The sequence below is a fragment of the Lepisma saccharinum genome, chromosome 19 (assembly GCF_977018435.1).
Source record: "Lepisma saccharinum chromosome 19, izLepSacc3.1, whole genome shotgun sequence".
In the NCBI taxonomy this organism is placed as follows: Eukaryota; Metazoa; Arthropoda; class Insecta; order Zygentoma; family Lepismatidae; genus Lepisma; species Lepisma saccharinum.
Genome location: NC_139247.1, coordinates 62094670 through 62112628, shown reverse-complemented (window position 1 = coordinate 62112628; position 17959 = coordinate 62094670). Strand labels below are relative to the sequence as shown.

General features: G+C 37.5%; 1 protein-coding gene across 1 annotated transcript in view; it reads right to left on the bottom strand.

Annotated features, from left to right (window-relative positions):
- The window catches only part of Fur2 (furin-like protease 2), a 1025686-nt gene that overhangs the window by 1006970 nt on the left and 757 nt on the right, over window positions 1-17959 (bottom strand). Inside the window, exon 2 of the mRNA XM_083140976.1 lies at window positions 8157-8409. Within this exon, the coding sequence (XP_082997102.1) occupies window positions 8157-8375 (219 nt within the window). The 5' untranslated portion in view covers window positions 8376-8409. The remainder of the gene's footprint in view (window positions 1-8156; window positions 8410-17959) is intronic.

Genomic DNA, 17959 nt, shown 5'->3' with positions numbered 1-17959 from the left:
AATGTTACGGGATATACTAATCTACGAAAAATTGTTAATTGTATAAAAAATTCAAACTCAAATTTACATAATGAACTTCAATCTTTCTTCTGTCAGATAAACTGTTCTGGAAAGGACACTAACAAAGTAAACGGATTGAGATAATTCGGTTTTGTTTTCCACACAGCTATCTTTTTCTTCCTCGATAAAAAAAAGCTAAACTGTGAAAAATTGCCTCAGGGCATTTATAAAAATATATAAATTCAATGGGATTTGAATTAAATAATTTTTTACGTCTACGGAGAAAAATTCACGTTGAATTCACGCATAATTCCCGGAGTCAAAAATTCACACACAATTCCCGGAATTCCCAAAGAGTAGCCACTCTGAACATTCACTGATGACTAGAGCCCGGAAGTTTGGCAAAATGCCTCTTTTTATCTACTGCATATATTGATAAAAATTTTCCGGATATAAGTTTCTTATGTTGTTTCGAATATTTTGGAAGCCTTTTCATTTTGCCTATTTGGGACCCCACTGCCTATTTTTAATTATAATGCCTTTTTTTTTTTTGCCTTTTTCAATTAAATTTGACATTTTTTTAAAAAAAATGTGAATATAAATTATTTTTCTCCCAAAAAACGTTGTTGGCATTTATTTTTCTTCCGTTTATTATGTGAATAATTTTCGCCTTATTTAAGTAATATTGAACTCACGCATGTTTCAACATTGCTGAAGGAGAAAAGTGTGAGAAAAAAGTACTTCATGCTGAGTCAGGATATTGCCTTTCGGTTAACATTTCTTGTGCATGATTGACTGCTGAAGTGGACAGGTTGATTTCGAACACAAAGAAAATATTTCTGAAATCTCCCTCTCGAACCCGAAAATTTCAGGAAGTTGCGATTGAGCTTAGTTTACCTCAGCTACCAGTCTTGACGAGATAGGGAACCTGGATATCAGCAGCTATATATTATGCTAACAACCTTCAAAAAATCAGTGAGGTGATCGATGCTCTTCCAGAAAATGAAGCGGCTTCAATTCGTGAAGTGAAAAAACTCCTGTGCTATTCAAGTTTACTTTTGCACATTATGGTGCATTGCCAGAGACAATTACAATTATAGCATCCATGAAAATCTTCGAGGAATCTATGCAGCAGATGATGGAAGTGCCAGGAGAAAAGGGGGGAGCTGTTGCGGAAAAGTGCTAACGGGTAGTGAGTGCAAATGAGGACTTGAAACAATTGAAAACAATTTGTGATATTCTAAAAGGTGAAAATGCTGTTACCAAAATGAGTCCAGCTACATTAGCTTGTTATATGTATGCTCCAATAACTTCTGTCGAAGTAGAAAGATCATTTTCTATTATGAAAAACATTCTCTCTGACAGACGACTATCAAGGAATGTTTAGAACTTAAAAAGCATCTTGTAGTTATGTGCAATCAAGACGGAGAAAATTGAAATGCTCTTCCCAATTTAGATTTTAACATTTTGCCAGAAATTATAGATAAAAGTAAGCGACTTCTAAATGTGCCTTTTTTCCGTTTATTTTGCCTTTTTTTCATTTTTAGTGCCTATTTACCACATTATAAATGCCTTTTTGCCTGCCTATTTTAACGAAAATAAATGCCTGAACTTCCGGGCTCTTGACATATTTTTGTGACTGACGCTTCGTTTCGATGCTACGATCCCTCCAAAAACAAAAATCTACCCTGAATATATGCACCAAGCTGCACAGGTTCATAGTTGCAACTAATGGATTAGAGTGCGCGTCAAATCTCCTGCATATGGCCTTGAACGGCTGAACAGCACCAGCGAATCACAGACGTGCGGCGTTGCCGTGCTCTCCTTGACAAGGCGTTTCGCTCAACCACGCTGTCTCTTTTCCGTGTGAGATTTCGATATGGCACCGCTGCAGTGCGCTGCTATTGGCTATCGCCATATGCAGGAGATTTGACGCGCACTCTAACTTTGTATTTGGGAGCAAAAAAATCTATCCACACACAGGTCTGCATGGTATGTCTGAATAAGACCCACTTTCGTTTTCAAATACCGTACATTATATTTTGCGTCTCTAACACTAAGCTTCGTCTCGTCAAGTTTGATTAACTTGCCTTATTTTACTTCGCTTTTCTGACACTTTTGGCTAATCGCGAAGATAAGGATGAATGGTGGTAAGATGAGAAGCATGAAGGGGCAATTACAAGCATGTAGGGACGACACAACGCAATCCAACAGAGGATTATATTGGTTGAGTCTAGACGCCAGTGCCTCGCCAGTCTGCAAAATACCCAGGTTGTACTTCTACGAAGTCTCGAACACTTTGGTCTCGCGCTCGTCCCGACTTGTCTCTGTGCCATCATTGTGAACCTAAATGCACGGCCATGAAATTAGGTGGGTATTGTTGGCAATTCGGAGCAAAGCCCCGTGTGTTCAGAGGTTTAAGAGAATTAAAGATCTCGTGGTAGAGTTGGTCTTTGTAATCCACGAGATACAAACCGACAGTATTTGCTCGAAAGGTCAGGGTTGACACAAAATTGCCCCAGAGAGAGGTCGGACTGACGCTCGAAATAGGCAACGCTGCCCGGTTGACGGTGCCAAACAGTGCGCCGGAACCAGCGAATTGTGTCCCGCTCTCGCTTATAGCTTTCCCATACGTGGCACCAGCGCAATTCTGCCCAGCCGCCTATTTTTACGGCCATGCGTTTAGCTGTTTTGAACGTGGACACGCACGATCAGACACGTCCTTGCGATATGCCAAACGGTACATTTGTCTTGGATGAACGGAAGAATAAACAAAATCGTTCGGTTCCGCCATTAGGTATCGAACAGAAACGGCTTGTCCGTGTCCAGTCGACCACACGAAGTCGCTCACGACTTCCAGTCACTTATCTAACGCATCCTGTCTCCGTTTAAGGCGTGGAATTGCACCGATTGCCATTTGTTGATGTTATTGTTTCGACTCAAGAACTTCACAGTCCATAAAACAAAGCGATCGTGGACACTTTAGACACACGCGTCATTATGAATGATAATAAAAGCGTTTAAGAAGTTGTTAACAATATCAACGCATAAAATACATCATTATATCTTATGCTATCTTATGCAACACACTGTTAAGGTCTCAAAATATCCAAAAAGTGTACAGATAACTACACCTGGAAGACATATAACAAATGCTGCACTAACACCAAGTATTACATATCCTTAATTTACCCCCAATTCTTGAAAATGAGATTAACAGGTGACACAGACCGGACAAATATTACTGTAAGGCACAAAAAAACACTTATTCCAAGTCCACGTCAAGAACCAAGGTAAAATAGGAATGGGTCTGAATTTTACCAATACGCGACCAATATGCGGAGACCATTAAAATGCAACGCAAAACAACAACCACTAGGCTATCAGGAATTTTCCTTGCGTAAAGATTTTTGTTTCAATTTTCCTGTTTGAACAAAGCAATCAATCCATGTGAACCAAAGGGAGATGTGTACAGTTTACTACAAGCTGTGTACGTCATAGCGATCATGTTGAGCGTTAATGACGAAGCGTTAATGTCCCTCCTAGATACTGTAGCAGGTACTAACGTGGATTCTTTTCTGCGGCGTTCTCTTTCACGACATCTCAAACGGACCACCTGTATATTCAAATTCCAATGCCTGAACTTTATACCAACATTCCAGAATGCGCAAGGATTGGCATTTCGTGACTGAAAACAGTTTACTTTTACAGTTGGACAAAACTTCGGGAAGAAATTTCCTTCTCCGCCAATAAAATGTTTAATTACTAATTCTCGCCTTGTTTGTCCAATGTTCAGCCGTAAAACTCAGTCAATGTCCACATTATGTTCAGGAATTTATAGTGTCTTTATGGTAATACACGATATATACAGGGGATTTCTCGGCAATGCTGTTCGATTCCATTGTCAGTGTGGAGACCCGGTTATTTCCCACCTACAAAAAATGTTATCCCTGGCTAAAGAAAATTCCTTTTACAATGCCAGGGATGTTTTATACCCTTCAAAAGAAAACCAGATTGAAACCGTATAGTATACACTTTCAAAACTATGAAACAAACCTAACAAAAAATCATTCGTGTCCATCAATGGTCCAGTCATCAAATATTTCCCTGCCGAAAAGTATGCAGCCTTGTGGATTAAAGGAAACATTCTGAAACTGACCCATCTTATCGAGCCGGCTGATTTCCACTTAAATTTTCATGCCATAGTGCTGATATTTTACATGTATTAAAGTGTCCACAAGAAACTTGTTAAATGGACGTTAAGCTTGAAATTGATATCAGAAATTTGGTCAAATTTTCGCTGTTACTAGTTCGATAGGTCTTAGTATGGGTTTTCTTATAACGTAAATATACTAAATGTTTCTAACTTACATGTAAATATTATAAGTAGACCTCGGACTTGAGGTTTTTAACCTATTCTTTCCCTTGCAGGTAAGTAAGAAATAACAAGTTACGTCAGCGTTTCATTAATAAACGAAACTAATGAAGTTTTATAGTGCCTAAAATAACCTATTTTACATGTTAGAGCCTATTTTAGGATTATGCACCTAAATCAAGCCTTTCTTTAGGTTTTTATACATATTTTAAGGTTTTTCTGGATTTTTATGTCAGACAGAGGTATTTGCTCGGTTTGACTACAAAATCAATGACTAATTTCTTTGAAACACGTCTTCTGTCGATTTCCCTCTCTCTATTTTCCACGCAGCTTTCTTTTTCTTTCCTTCTTCGATAAAAATAAAAGCCAAACTGTGAATAGCGTCAGGGCATTTATAAATATGTATAAAGTCAATGAGATTTGGATTAATAAAAGTTGCAATTTTTCACACGTCTATGCAGAAAAATTCACGCAGAATTCCTGGAGCCAATAATTCAAGGAAATCCCAGTGAGTAGCCACCCTGGCATTGTGCAGCAAATCAGATACTTAATTCATTCTTCAGGTCAACAAGTAACTTTTGCTAACACAAACATAGGATTTAAATAATTTGTGGATAATTTTGAAAATGATGATGTATGCAAATGAAAATTTGGTTAGAAAATCAATATCTGGTTGTTACATATACCTAATGTACCAAATCAGTATTTTTCAGGAATTTTGAAGCGTTCCGAGTTTTTTTGGAACCTACTTCAGGATCTCTCGCGCCTAATTTTAGATTTTTAGAACCTATTTTAGGATTTTAGAATCTATTTTGGGATCTTTAGATCTTTTAGGAGCCTAAAAGCACACTTTTTAGAACTTAAATCCGAGGTCTAGTTATAAGATTTAATGACCTTGGATGCTTAGAACCGCAAGGCAATAGTTTTATTTACTGACTGTGGTGCGTGAAAATGGGGGGAATGTACTGTACCCCTCTGTGCTCAGAACGAAAGTACGCGCGACATCAAATATCAGAAGCGTTCTATCACCGCCTACATACATAAATACAATCCCAGCCTTACCAGTACTTTACAATTGATTATCTATCTGGTCGTACTTCACACCCGATCATCCTCCGACCATATAAAGAGCTATCAGATGAAAAAAACTAATGAAAAAACTAGTTCAATGACAGCGTGAGCGAACTGGCAATAATTTATTGCCCGTCCAAGACGCAGGTTGGTATTAAAACACACTGACAACACCTACTTCCACGTCAGTGAAAGCAACTCCTACGGAAATTAGAAAGTGGAACAAATTTGCAAACGAATGCTGGAAAATTCTATCCGATTCGAAAACTGCTTTGCTATGATCAAGGCGCTTTTAAAAAAAAGCTCGCAAGAAACGAATTTGTATAGTCCAGACGTCCCCTCATATCGCCATAGGCTTAAATATCGTTATATAATCGTATTACTCACTGCATGAACAAGACAAATGAAAGAAATACGACACAAAAAGTTTCCACGTGGTAAAGCAGATTTTATATAACTGTGATAAGTCCAACGAGCATTCTGAGAAATCAAAGCCCAAACGTCACAATAGCGAAGGTTCAAGCTCAAGAAACGGGGAGGGGTCGAAGAGTGGAAGACCCAACCCCACTCCTCATTCCAAGACAAAATGCAGTAGGTAAATTTAAATGCTAAAAGTAACATGAAAGTGGTGACGATTGATTGATTTGGTGTTTTAAGTCCCCTTTATGCACAGTAAGGCTAATCGGGACTGGACCTACAGTGGTGACGAGAAATCTAAGAAGATTCGACCATAGTATCTCCGGTGTTTTGGAGTGCAAGCTGGAAGCGTTAGCTATAAGCTTCTTGTTGTCTGTTTCCTTAACCTCCTGGTACGTGAGGCGCAAATAAAAGGTAATTTTTTTATGATTTCGCAAATATAGACTTATTTAGCAAATAATCCTGGGTACTATTTGTATGGGATGGAAAACCCCAAATTCGTTTCTGTCCCACCTCTTCCCCCAAGCTAGGTCCAAGTTACGCCCATGATGAAATGTCAAGAGATATCAGCAATACAGGATCAAAAGATTCCTCGTTACTTTATACGCACTATTAAGCGAGTCTGTTTCCGTTCCTTCGACATCTTCAAACCTTTCGCACGGGCACAAAAAACGAACCATAGGTAATACGTTACTATTACATAAGTCTGACGTTCCATTTCCAAACTAAAATGCGAACGATTGAACTTTAATGTAATAAATCGTTTGTCGCAATTAATAATTCCAGGGCAATAAACAGAATCCCTCACAATCTCCTCCTAAGCGTGATGTAAGAAGTGACCAGTGTGGGAAGAATAGTTCGCGTATTTGAGAACCGACGTCACGAAAAGGCCTACTTATGAAGAATGTGTCAACAAATATGATACATAAGCAAAACAGCAACAACTTCAAAATCTGTTGTCCCCATTGCCCAATGTACCCTCATATCCTGATCTCCCCCCCCCCCAAAAAAAATATTAAAAAACATCAATTTCATCTCTCGCACAACACAATCGGTATAAATTGACGAACTCAATCAATCTTCATGTTAAGGGGGAGAGGGACAATTTCCCCTAGGTTCTTCTCCCTGCGGCAGCTGCAGGTCACTGTTGCCAACTAAGCTCTTTTGGAGCCAGATCTGGCTCTTTCGTGCACTCGTTTGGCTGTGAACTGTAGCACCCGCCCCCTGTCCCACTATAATGCCACCACTGGCTCCGGCCCACAAAGACCAACTGTTGCCATGAGTGTAAATTTTGCACGTGACGTGATATTGTTGTATTGGCTGCTTCACCCACCCCCTCTTACCTCCCCAGCTACTTTTATATAGCGCCGTGGCTAAGGTGAAGATGACAATATTGTCATCCGGGAATCCTTTATTTTCGATTTCATATGAGCATCAGTGGATTAATGAGATGGGTGATGCCGCCAAATCTAGGCGGTGAAAATTAAGAATAAATTGCCATCACTTTAAAGCTAAGGGTTATGGCAGTGCCCCACCCTTCCGACTCCTAAAATTACCCTAGGAGGCACTTTCTGAAGCCTTCGTTAATCTAGCTCCTTGAAAGTAATCTTTAGCTCTATTAATGGTGAAATTTAGCTCTTTTATGCACATCAGGTTTGGCAACACTGCCAGGATGGCCATAGGAGGGAAGGACAAATGCATTAGGCTTATGGGGCCATTATTTTATTAATTCTCTCGGGAATATCAAACATCCCATGACGTAGAAAAATACATGGACGGAAAAAGGACACGTTCAACTGCGTCATAGTAGTGGGGAAAAGTCGAAACTCCCATTTGATTAGCCGCAACTTGAAGTTGATTTGCCATAAGGAATACATGGGATTTTGTAAATACTTATTTTTCAAACATCGTGTCTAGCTTACTAATCAACTTGAAACATGTGTAACATGGAGAGAAATTCATACTCTATTTCATACTAATCCCTTTTTTAAATAGCTGTGTCCAATCTGACGATATTGAAATAAATATGCAACTGGTGCGTAATTGTCCCTCTTCGCCTTAAGCCTGAATTGATTACAACATTTCACAAAAAGAGAACGATATTAATTTTGTTATTTATCGTCGCTTCTCTGCCACAATTGCGACGATGAGGATGAGTAATGATATGAAATGTATGAAGGAACACTCACAAAGAACCGCGAGGTCCGAACCAGTATTTCTGCCATCGTGGCGCACTGTGCTAACCACTCCACCACGAAGATCAGCTCTACAAAAAGAGAAAGGAATCACCTACCTGTCCAATGTTTCTAAAGCCGTGTTTCGTTGATATTCTCCCGGCTGCTTCGTCTCCACTAGGTATATGCACTGCAAACTGATTGAAATATATAGTAGGCCTGGTAGACTGACGACAAAGTCCACCCGAGAAAAACACTAACGTGAGACACAAGATCATACACCAATGTTTCCGAACGCAATGTATGACGCTTGCATACTGTGAATTCATTTCTTCCATTTTTGCGAACAACTGCTTATAACCCGGTCTCGATCTGAAAAGATAGAAAAATTCCATTATAATGATTATTCATGGGGTTCACATAAGATAAATAAGATTGCAGAAGCATATATATAACAGAATATTAATTCATAAAATTCGCTCCTAAGCCCTCGAGCCGACAGAAGCGTAGCTGCTTTCCACAAACTAGCATAATGTAAGATAAGTAATGTGTACGTATACGTTTTGGAACAGGGCCCTATTTTTCCTTTCAAAAATGTTGATTTTACCATAAATTTTTACGATTTTGGAACCCTAACATCTCGAAACAGGCATTTTCCTAGATGTGATAATGACAACATTTCATCTTTTTTAAAAAAAAAGTCGAGGTTCTTTTGAGCACTTTTCATGATCATGTTCGAATCTGACAATTTTCATAGCCGCGACCCGACCCTCTCATTTTTTTATTTTCTGGCAAATTTGCGAATTTTCTGTCGCGATCAGTCCGAAGTTTCGTTGCAATTATCTGGAAGTTGAGGCGAGCGACGAAACTTTTCTAAAAAAAAAAAGTTGGCTTTTGTTAAAATATACAATATGCCTATGAATGTTTTTGGATTTAAGAAGCGTAACATTCTTCAGCCAGTGGAAACTTCAGCGAACATGCACGTGATTAGATAAACTCGATAAAAGATTAGCTAGAGGAGATCAAGGTGTGAATTCACTGGATGCAGCATGCAAACAACATGACATCGCTTATAATAAGAACACAGATCTCGATACTAGACACGAAGCAGATAAAATATTAGAAAATGCAGCTTTCGGTCGTCTTGCCAGTGGAAATGCATCGTTAGGTGAACGTGTAGCAGATCTGAGGACCACTATTGCAATGAATACGAAAAAAAATTAGGTTGGGGCTTATAATAATAAATTAAATACCCCTTTAAACAAACATGAAACCCAAAGATATTGTCTATCAAGTGCCTTATGAAAATCTGAAACATTTATTTTTTTAAATTCTGTTCCAACAAAAAAGCATCGAGAAAAAAAGCAAGAATGTGTGCTCAAAGGACATGGAATGAAGTTACTATTAAGCACACCCAAATTAAAACGCTTGCAGAAAATAAGAAAAAATTCATATAGTGGAGGATTTATCCCGGCTATTTAGCCGGGAAGTTTAGCAGGAGGTAGTGCTGCGATTGCCAAAACAGTCATCCATGCAAAGAAAAATAAAGCTGAATTGGCAGAACAGAAACGTCATAATTTGGCCATGGAGAAAAGCAATAGGTCGTGGCATGAAATTCAAAACATTGAGAATTTTTTTAAAAAAAGAAGAACTTCTTACGAACCAAGATATTGAAACTGTAGTTAAAATATTTAAGATTCGATATTATAGAGGCCTCTTCATGTCTGATTATCTGCCTCGAAATGGTCCCTTGTCGCAAGAATGTGGTGTGGTGAATCTGGATGTGTAAAATTGATAATAGACGCTGGTATTATCGCTGATGGCATGGAGGATATGCTAAAGGCTGCAGCCTAACCTTTCAAGATTAATGTTCACTCAAAAGTCCAGCGATTTGCCTTATCTTTTTGAAACTCTAGCTCATAACCAATACGCCGCATGTTATGGCCAAGTTCAGTGCGATATAGCTCACCAAGTACGTTGAAAAAGAAAAAATGACTTGCAGACTATACCCAATAAAAGAGGCAAACTTTAATGCAAAGATACTGCGAGGAACCAACGCCTGAGGAAATGGCTCAGATTGCGATAAAATCTGCAATCCCTGAAGATTTCGAGCTTGTAAAAGTGATACCCATATTTAAAAAGGATAATAAGTCTTTTCCTGATAGTTACAGAACTATTTCATTGGTTCCAGTCGTATCAAAAGTTTTTGAAATTGTCCTAAATAATCAGATTGTTGATTATTTTGAACAAAATAAGTTATTTAGTAACTCTCAATTTGGCTATAGAACTGGGCTAGGTACTGTTAAGGCTGCTGTCTCATTCTTGAAAAATTGTATATTAGGGGTAGACAGTAAGAAAGTTGTTAATGTGAAACTATATGATTTGTCCAAAGCATTCGATACTGTATCTCACTCTCTTCCGCAAAAAAAGTTAAGATTTTATGGTTTTGAGGATGGAGCACTGCCACTTTTACAATCATATTTAAGTGGGAAATCTCAGAGTAGTTTTTGAAGAAAAGTAGTCAAATTTATTACCTGTTAAACATGGAGTGCCTCAAGGATCTATTCTGGGCCCTATTCTTTTTATTACTTACATAAATGATTTTCCATATAACATTTCAACATCCTTAGTCAGTAGTTACCAATTTGCTGATGATATTAATATCTGTTTGAACTCAGATTATAATAATCTTTTAAGGTCCTAATTAAAATCTACTTCCGATATTGTTCAGGACTGGTGTACTGCTAACTTGCTTTGTATAAACATTGATAAGATCCTAAACTTGGAACTTGCATATAATAGTAATAATCATAATACAGAGCATGAAAGGAATTCTGTAACCTTTTTGCGATTCTTAATAGATAATCATTTGGAATGGGAGGATCATATCAGTAGAGTTGAATCCAGAGTTAGCAAAGGGGTTTATTTAATGCATAGTTTAAGATTGTGTGTAACCTTAAAGGTTCTAAAAACTCTTAGACTAGGTATTATGACAGCTCCTGCTATATTTGTATTTCAATGCCTGCTCTATATAAAAGAAAACATTCACATTTATGAGGAGTTAGGGTGTTCACACACCTATCAAATCAGAAATAAGAGATTGTTTAGATGTAATTACAACAAGACACAAAAAACCTTTTACTACATGTCAGTTAAGTTTCACAATGCTCTCCCTCTGTCTTTAAGGCAATTGCCCTTTTTTAATTTCAAAAGAAAACTACAAAAAATATTGACTGATAATTGTATATATAGGGTAGAAGAATTCTTTGAAATAGATTTTGTTAGGTAAAATAGTTATGCTTGTAAGATAATAATGTCAACTACTATATTTATGTAAGTGGTGTTACGTTTCTAAGATGCTGTTGGGATGTTTGTCTGCAAGATCTATATATACGCGTACTTAATTAGTATAAGGCTAGGTTATATTTCTGGCAATTGTAATACATGTGATGTTCTCATGGGTTTCTACAATAAAAATTATTATTATTAACAGTCACCAACGAGAAAAACGAAGTTGTTGATTTTGCTGGTGCCACTACCACAGCCGTGATGGAAATCAACTTATAAAAATAACCATGGGAGATATTGAAAGTTACGAGTTGCAGTCCTTCCCTCCAAATAGGAGGACGTTTGCTCATCTTAATGAACCGAACAAAGACATTGAGGCAGACGCCTTTATTCACCCACATAGAGCAGATATTTACATAAAATTTGATGTAGTGAGAAAAGAGTAGCGAAGAATATCCTCCCAATGCAAGTTTTAAACTCGTCGACAATTTTGTACCTTTTCTCTCCTCTCAAATTGAAATCAAGAAGCATGGCACAGTCATCGACCGTATTGACTATCCTAGCACCACTTCCCCTACAGTGGGGACATTGAAATTATCCGAAGTAGATAGTACTTACCTTCAAGCAGTTGGATTCGAAGCCGGGACGAGAATCAAAACAAAAAGCCACACTGTACTGTTCCCCATGCGACTGTTATTTGTCTCTTTTTTTCCCCGATTACAAGGAAATCATGTGGAAGGGTGGCTTGAGCTTTAAGTTTCGCAGAGCATCCAACGATGCTACGTCACCCGAAGCAGCAAAATGTGTGATCAAATCTATGGAATTATGCATGCCTGTGGTAGAATATGATTCTAACTATGCTCTCAAATACAAAGCTGGCATCTTGAAAAATCCTCAAATTGAATATGACATTGCTTAAGATAAAGGAGGGCAGAAAACAATTTTACACCTGAATATCTCATTCTCATTACAAAAAGCATCAATGCCATGAGTTTCATTAGTGACTACCTATCATATCAAAATTTATTTTCTTTCTTTTTGTGCATAATTTTTGTAGGATCTTTGCATCCATGTTACACAAGCACTTGAGGTAAAAAAAATGATAAGGGGAAGGGGGGGTTGGTCTAGACTTGGGAGTTACCTGGGGGATGCTCCTATAGTAGGTTGGTTGGTTTGGTGTTTTAAGCCCACTTTATGCACAGTAAGGCTAATCGGGACTGGACCTACAGTTTCAAGTGGGATCGGAACCACTTGAGCCTCCACCAGGGGAAAAGTCAATCCTAGAGGGGGCAAATTTTTAATATATTGTGTTGCATTGGCAGATATAGCAGGGAACAGAGGGGCACTTGTCCCCCTCCTCCAAAAGTGATATGTAACAGGAAAGGGATGACATCTTGAATCTCCTCTCACATCTTCACTTCGAGCACTGTATTACACTGATAAACAGCAAAGTGAATTACTCCATACAATAGACAAGAGTCATCCCCCCCCCCCTCTCTCTCTCCTTTCTTAAGAATTCATAATATACCCTACATGTCCCGCACCATGGCCAAACGGCCTAAGGTACATGGCTTTGGGTTCCGGTTTGTGTGTATGGGAATGGTGACCACCCACCAGCGTGGAGAAAATGGGGAGCTGCGAAAGAGCAGCATAACCCAGTCATGGAAACTTACAATGAACAGGGGTTCGTCGTGCTGGCCACACATCATCCCATAACTCGTTGGATGATCTCCAAACCTTGGCAGGTGGGAGTGAGGCCGGCAGCCAGTAGGTACGCCCTGGACCTCACGAGCTGTTTCATCACAGGTTATGTTTTATGTTTTAATTACACAAAATATTTGTAGGCCTCTATTTAACGTGAAAGAGAAAATGCAAAACAAATTGATGCAAGTACAATGCAGCAATCTACGTATAAGCCAACATGAAAAAAGCCTCTCCAATGGAGCATGTTCGGCTTCAATGTGATGCAAGGCCTTCAACAGGTAAAGCTGTTCTGCCATATTAGTTCCGTACAATTTAACAAGACCGAGTTTGACACTTGGAAACAAATCATCAGAATTAAATGTAACATTTCATACTGGTTTTGTGACATGCTACACGTGTCTCTCAGACACCCTTTTTCTACAGAATGCATTGCATCACATAATGTTGGTGGAATGAATAAGTTAAAATTTGTGGGTGTGTTGGCATATATGAGCATTTTCCACCCTTCAAAAGTATACCAGGAAAATTCCTCTTACCTAAAACCCTTACCTTGGTGTTAAAAAGAGGGACGTAAAGAACCTCCTTGAGAAAGGTTGGGCATACACAACACATTAAAAGGTATGTAAATTAAAAACTTCCTCAGAAGCAGTGTTAAGAGGCAAGCTCTTCTAAAAACCATTTGTTAAAACACTATAATCATCCTCCAACATGGACGATAAACAGTTGGAAATATTATGCCGAACACTTTAAATAACTTTACAGACATGGAGGGTCAACCCCTTGTAGCAAGTGACCATGAGTCAGACGGTCATGCCCAATACAACGCCGAGTTAAGAAGACTTCTTCTCTATGGCAGGGACAGTATGAGGAATGCCAAGAACCAAGGGTGGGTTTGATAGTGTGAAACTTGTTTCCCGTAACCTCATCCCACTCTTCCTGCCAAGTGTCAAGAGTTTGGTTTGAGTTGCTGTTTTAAGTCCACTTTGTGCACAGTAAGGCTAATCGGGACTGGACCTACAGTTTAAAGTGGGATCCGAACCACTTGTGCCTCCACCGGGTATCGAACCCGGGACCCCTTGATTACAAGGCAATGACGCTACCACTGCGCCATGGGGGAGGCCCTGCCAAGTGTCAAGAAAGAAGCAACTAAACAAACACATTCTGAAGGTCCCTGGCTAGCAGAAGGTGGCCAAGAATATTAGCCTCTTTGCCAGCAGACTTGACAGAAGCACTTATTCCAGTGTGTCCAGTTTGTAGTCATGTCACTTCAGTCACTAAGCTAAACCTTAAACACAGGCTGGTCTTATTTAGGACCAGTGCTTGAGTGTCTCTTAGGAATCATCAGCTCTCTGGAACAACTATTAATATTTCATTTTTATTTTCATTTGCATGTATCACACATTTGAATGTCAAAGCAATATGACTACTGTATGTCTGCAGAAAACTGATTTGAATTTAAAATTGCAGGTTCTTAAAATATTAGGAATATACAAAAACATTATTGAATGAGAACTGTTTGTCGTAGAGGGTTAATGCTCAATTTATTCTGGATGAAATTGCAAGGACAAAAAGAACAGGATGCCTTCATACAAATACAACTAGAATTGTTGGGCCATACTCTCCTTCCCCAAAAAAATAAAATCAAATTAAATTCCCTACAATAAGTACAATGTATTATGTTAATCATCTCACAATTAAAAAATATGTATGCATGTGCCAGAGTGGATTAAAAAAAAAAAGGACCAATCTCCTAATAATTAAAAACAGAATGATGATTAATTATTTCGTACATGCAGCATAGAATACTTTCTAGTTTCATTATATGGATGTTATCTTATTTATATTAGACATTTTCTACTCAAATATATGTAAGAGTTATCCACTTCAACAGTCAAAATTCAAAACTTCACTACGGTCAACAATTATGTGTACAATCCATCGCTTACCCAAAAAGATGTATTCGTCAAATATAATTCTCCCGTTTACTTCAAGCATCATTATGAACCTTGTCATGTAGGCTATAAGTTTAAAATTTAGGAAATCAGGAGATACAAAAACCAGAATTTCTCACATGGTGTCAATGCTCCTTCAACATGCAAGCAATAACTTGATGACCTACTTGCAAAAAAGGCATAGTGGACTTCAGCACAAAAAGGTAGATACAGTAATGTAATGTAGGAAAATAGAACTGAATGCTATAATAATAATAATAATAACCGTCACCTACGAAAATTATGGTAATGCCACTGAACACACAAATAAGGGAACGTTGTGTCCTTGCCATGTGTCATCCAATGAAAAGCCTTCCAATCTGCAAATAGTAGTTCCACTATTGTCTTTAGTGCAACACATAATGTGTACCAGCACATATCCTCTATTATAATGATACCACACTATATCCAGGGGGGGGGGGGGCAAAGAAAATATCATAAGGAATAAAATTTGCCATTCATAAAAATCTCAACAAATGCCACAAGAATGTATCATACATCACAATTGCTGGAATTTTCAATATGATTTAGAAGAAAGTATCTAACTGTAGAATAGCATTGTGTGAAAAATTGCCTAATTAAGTATTAAAAGTATATGTTATAAACATGCTTCTTTTCATGGCAATATGATAACATGCTTCAAACAACTTAACAATTCTAAGTACAGTGTATTATGTTGATAAATTAGAAATGAAGGAACTAAAGTGAAATCAAATATTCTAACTACAAAATTAACTACCAGACATTAACGGAAACTTCATATGTATAGAAAATTCAACGCATCACAATACAACTTCAATACAGGAGATTCTTTACAAAATATTCATAAAATACTGTGCAGCGATGTTCATCAACACAATATAATTAATTTGACATGTACACTAAACATCCTTTTAAGTACAGAAAAGAATCATGCTAAAAAAAATTCAACTCTCCAGATATGCGCCAGTGTAGAAGAACACATCGTTCGCAATATTCAGATGGAAAAAAAATGAAATTATGCTTCATCAGTACAATGTATAATGTTTATGTGTAAACAATGAAATGTTGATATTGTTAAAATGTAGATAAAGATAATGTCTGCATTATGCCCTGTCACGAACATATCTGTTCCATCCAAAAAAGAAATATAGCATAGAAATTTTAAGAACAACTGCCTATTAAGAGTAGCATTCATGCATCTTTATGAGTGATGCTTCCATTACCACAATTATGTAGGAAACTGCCAAGCACAATGAAATCAAAGTGAAAGTACACAAACAAGTTAACAGAATTCACAATGCAGAATAAAAACACAAAAGTATCTATAATAGTTTTTCTTGTATGTATGCATTGCTTGCATTCCAGTCAAAATGAAAATAAATGTCTGATGAAGGGAGCGTGTGTTCTCCTGAAACGTTACAACGAAAAACAGTTTTCTTATGCTTGTAATAACCGTAAACTACAGGAAAATAAAAATATCTATGTCTGTAAACTCTTAAATCAATCTGAAAAACTTTATGTAATCATTCAAGAAATGCATTTTCACATATTCACAGAGTGAACTTATTAATCTATAATATAGTACTTTAAAAAAAACAATTCCCACTTACAACCAAAACTGTAAGTAAATACTGGGCAAAAGTCACTTGACTGTCAAACATGTTGAGTAAAGGATTCTATTCCACCACAGACAGCTCACATACTGGCATGAGCATTTGTTTAAGAGTGTCCTTTCATCAGTTTTTAATAACAACATATTCATTCAGCACGTGAAGTTCATCATATTCTATTTTCCCACCTAACCCTTGCCAGAATAAAGATTACATACATTTATGAAAAAATAATCTCTGATAGCTTACATAGAAGAAAGTCTTATTACTTTGGAGTTAAGGCCATGGGGTGTTGATTGGTTAATTATTGTTGTGTGCAATTTATCCCACTTGAAGAAGGCTGCACTACAATGAAGTGTGTAAAGTGTGTTGTGCCCTTGTTGTGGAGTGCGACTGTAGTGTATTTTGAGTGCCTGACTTAAGTTTTCCAAATAGATAAAAGCATGGCAATTGTTAGTATTTTGCTTTTTGTTTGTTACTGAATCATCACCCATCATGTTGTTTTGATTAGACTAAGAAGCAGAAAAGAGATTGTAAATATGAAAAATACAAAATAAAAAATTGCCAAAAAGATGTATAAATTTTCTGATTAGAAACAAAATTCCAATTACAAATGAAGCCTAGAAAAAAATTGCAGTCACCACAGCAAGCAAACCGTCACCAGTTTGTTTACCTTACAAGTGTAAATCTAAATTACTATACTTGAATGAAACAACATTTCATTTTATAAACTGATGGGACTAAATGCAACGAATTCTAACGTAAGAAAACCTAAATGAAGCTTCTTGATTATCACACACAAAAAGAAAAAAACATAACGATATCCTGGATTGCAAGTGACAGTTCTATTGTAAAATGAATCACAAATCGCAAGTTTAACGTCACACAAACTAACATACAGTATTTGGGAAAAATATTGGAACAAAGTATTAAATAAAAAATATGAGCATATAGGTCCATGTTACAAAAATAGACAAACGTCGCAAAAAAATCGAAAATCTTATCTTCAACAGTGTATAATATTCAACATTTAATCACCACAATCCTTCTTCGTTGTAAGAAGCGGTAGCGTACGGGATGACAAACGGTGTACGCCCCTTAATTGCCCCGCCAACAGTCCAACAGTGTGTTTTCCTGCTTGACCCTAAAATGTAAAGCATAGAGAAACGCGTTTTTCTGTATTGACGAAATTATCTTCGAACACATAAATATTTTGATTGCACTGCATGGTACTGTCACACGGGTAGGGTTAATCATTGATAACAGCTGGATTATGCTCTCATTGACAACGTGAAATAATGTCGTGCAAGCAGTAGGCTACGAAACATCCGACAATATAAAGTTAGA